The sequence below is a fragment of the Lathyrus oleraceus genome, chromosome 1 (genome assembly GCF_024323335.1).
Source record: "Lathyrus oleraceus cultivar Zhongwan6 chromosome 1, CAAS_Psat_ZW6_1.0, whole genome shotgun sequence".
Lineage (NCBI taxonomy): Eukaryota > Viridiplantae > Streptophyta > Magnoliopsida > Fabales > Fabaceae > Lathyrus > Lathyrus oleraceus.
This window is the reverse complement of record NC_066579.1, coordinates 435905396-435909063: the sequence shown is the minus strand read 5'-3', so window position 1 is coordinate 435909063 and position 3668 is coordinate 435905396. Positions and strand designations below refer to the sequence as shown.

Below are 3668 nucleotides of genomic sequence, written 5' to 3'. Positions count from 1 at the left end.
CATTTTTGCAATAAAATTAAATAATTATCGCGACGGACAGACCCAAAATGTTTCTGAAAATAGATTCTCTTCATTGAAATTACCTCAATTGTTGCATCTCAATTTCTCAACACAATCAATTCAATCCAATAATTTCATGTGAAAAATTGGAAAAGAAAATCGAGTGAATTTCAATAATGAGAATCAATTTCTGCAGTTTCTATAAAGAAACCAAGAAATCACGATCAAGTATTACTATTCTCATGGCAGAAACCTCATTCACACTAAAAGAAAAAAATTGCAAAATTTCTGAGAGAATAAGGCAAATCTATTGTAATAGAAAGAAAAAAAAAGGCCCAAAAGTTACACGTAGGGTAGGGTACAATGTCACAAGACAAAAACAAAAATCTAAATAAAAACAAATGGAAGAAGGAAAGGGACAAAAATGGAAACTAATGTGATTGAAATTGAACCCTCCTAGGTCGAGAAGAAACAAAGTGAAGACTACGGAGGATGAGAATACGAAGGCGTTGAGGGATCGGGGCGGAACGGAACAGCTGCTCTACCACCCTTGCTAGCAACGCCGTGTATTCCTTCAGCACCTCCGCCATGAGAGCCACCAGTATCATCTTCTCGTTCTCTGTTCGCTCAGAGTGAAATTGAATAGGGTTGGGTCTATTTTAAACCATTAATGGGAAATGAAACCGTGCATTTCCTATTTTATCTATTTTTATATTACAAAATAATTTTAACTAAATGGTAAGGAAATATGAAAATTTTGGAAAATAATACTGTATAATATCAATGTTGGACATAAATTTCAAAAGACTTTTATATATATATATATATAATATTTGAAGTTAAATTAGCATATTTACTCTCTTTATCAGAATTTGTATCTAAATAATCCATTTTTTTAAATAAATATTTATAAATAACCCACCTTTTCACATATTTTCTAAAGTAACCCACTTTCAAACATCAAAACAAATAAGGCATCAATCCAATTGATTTATGTGTACAACACATAAGAGTAGACATCAATAAAATTAGTGACAATGTAAAAATTTATAGGAGAGAGAGTATTCTCTCTTATATGTTTGTACACGGCCACCAATTGAATTGTCGTCTCCTTTATGTGTCGTACACAGACGCCAATTGGATTGACGTCACTTTTATATTAAAATATTTTTTATTTGAAAGTGGATTATTTTGGGAAATAGATGGAAAAGTGGGTTAATTTGGATATTTATTTTTTTAAAATGGGTTATTTAGATAAAAAAAATCCTCATTATCGATTATCAATAATTAAAGATTAATTTTAATCTGGATTTTTCGCTTTCTTAGCTTATTATTATTTGGTAAACATTCAAAAGACATTAACTAAGCAAACCTTAACATTGCCACCAAACTTAATAACGAAGACTAACATTAGAATAAATGAAAACTCACTATTGGAAAAATGAAGATTGACAATTCATCCTCAATATTTGCAATGGTTAAAAATACAGGTGTGTATTCCTCCTCCGAGGACAGGGGGACTCAAGGGACTTAGTATGTATATTACAATGTATGGTGGTTAGGGCTTGCCCATTGCTGTGATAAGTCTTGTACGGTGGTATTTTACAATGGTTTTAGGAGTCCTGCTCGCGTGAGGTGATATGTTATGTGGATGAATGGTGTGTTTAAGTGTAAGCGTATATGAAGGTGTGATCAATATGAGTTATGATCAGTTTAAGTGTTATGCTTAGGATATAATGATTTGTCCCCTCCTCCATTGAAGAAAGTGTATTTATAAAGGTCTTCAAGGTTTGGGGTTCTCTTGGGAAGGGTTACCGCCACTCAGTCAATGGTGGACTGTTGAATCCCCATTTCCAATGAGAATGTGAGTTAGTTAATGACCATAACTTCTCTCTACCCTAGAAACACCTTTTCCCACGTATCCCATGTCTGGGTGATAGGAAGACTTTGGGGTGAGGCGATACCTCCCTTTTGGGCAACATGTTATCGCCTGTCCTTGAGGGTCTCATAACCATTACCCTAGTGGAGTCCATTTATGAATATAACACTACATAATACCTCAAGTACTATGCCTTTTGATAAAGGACAAAATATTTTAGACCGAGACTCAAGGAAGGACCTAGGCTTCTTAAGGACATATTTCTTTTGGTGAAATTTCTATTAGTTTTGTCGTACCCCAAATTTGTCCACCCTTCATATGTTTTCTAGTGCCACTTTATTTCGAATAAGTGAAGTGACACAATTGATAGAAAAATAAGTATAAGGATAAGGAGTTAAAAGGGAGAGGTCCTGAGTTTGAGTCTCATATTTTTCATTTTTAGTGCTTTTTGTCTTCTTTTTTTACCTTTATTCCTATTTTTTTCACAAAAGTGTTTTTTATATATATTTAATTAATTTTTGTTTTATTTATTATTATTTATTTTTTAAAATAATTATGTTTTACTTTTTTCCACTTTTTATTCTAAAAAATCTGAAAAATCACAAAATAAAAAATATTTGAAAAGATTTTGTTTTCATTTTATTTTAGGAATAGTAATTTAAGTTAATTTGATTTTAATTTAAAACATAATAAAACTATTTAAAAATGATTTTTTTTTCATTTTAGGATAGCTTTTTTTTTAATTTTAGAACAAAATCAATAAGATTGATTAAAATAGGTATAAATCGAAAATCAAATAAATTTGGTTTATGAGTTTTGATTATTCTTGTCGGATTTTATTTTATGCACCTTTTAAAGTAAAATCTAATTTATAAAAATATAGATATGACATGTATTTTTCATTAAAATCCACTAACACTTACCAATTAATCCTTACTAACACTCACATACACTATCAATAAAATCATCAAACTTCAACAACAACAATTCCACATATCCACAATTTACAAATCCTACCTTAGATTTGTAATTCTTTACACCGAAGAACAACAACAATCATATCCTCCATCATCAGATGATCAAGAAATATCGAAGAAGAAAAAGGAAAATGTGAAGAGCGCAAAGAAAAGAATGGAGGAAGCAACAACTTACTAGGGCCACGACATTTCAGGTTGAAAAACTCAAATCTCGAACATGTGATCTGATTTTAGTATGTATATGTTTGTATTTGTCTGATTTGACATTGCTTTTAAGTATTTGTTTTTGTGTGTTATTTCAAAACTTTATATATAAACAATTAACTAAAATTTTGTATGTATGTATATAATTCATCAATCGGGTGTTTGTTCATAATTAAGTTTTAAATTAAGTTTTTTGAAGTAAGTATTTTCAATTAGAAGATTTTTTTTGTATATAGATATTTTTAATTAAGTTTTCTTTTTAAAAAAACAAAGATTTTATAATTAAACTTAATAATTACTAATATAACTAAAATCAATCAATTTTTAAACAATTATTGTAAGTTAATATTTTTTAACAAACAAATAATATGAGTTAAAGTTTTATTTTAAAAACTAATCCTGATAACAACCCATTTTATAGGTAATTACAAAAAAAAAATAACAATGATTTCTTTCTTTATTTTATTTAGGTTAGTTTTAATCTGATATTAGATATTTTCTTAGTCATTAACCAATATAAAAAAGTACAAAAACATGCATTTTTTATTTATTTATTCAATTAAGCTTAACTTAGTTATTACTTTGTACATAATTTTAAGATTCTTGAT

At 28.8% G+C, this 3668-nt stretch overlaps 1 protein-coding gene across 1 annotated transcript; it reads right to left on the bottom strand.

Annotated features, from left to right (window-relative positions):
* Positions 1–285: 285 nt before the first annotated feature.
* On the bottom strand, positions 286–714 carry LOC127080683 (uncharacterized). The gene has a single exon (XM_051020994.1). It carries the CDS (start codon positions 606–608, stop codon positions 432–434), a length of 177 nt encoding a protein of 58 aa, XP_050876951.1. The 5' UTR covers positions 609–714; the 3' UTR covers positions 286–431.
* Positions 715–3668: the final 2954 nt, after the last annotated feature.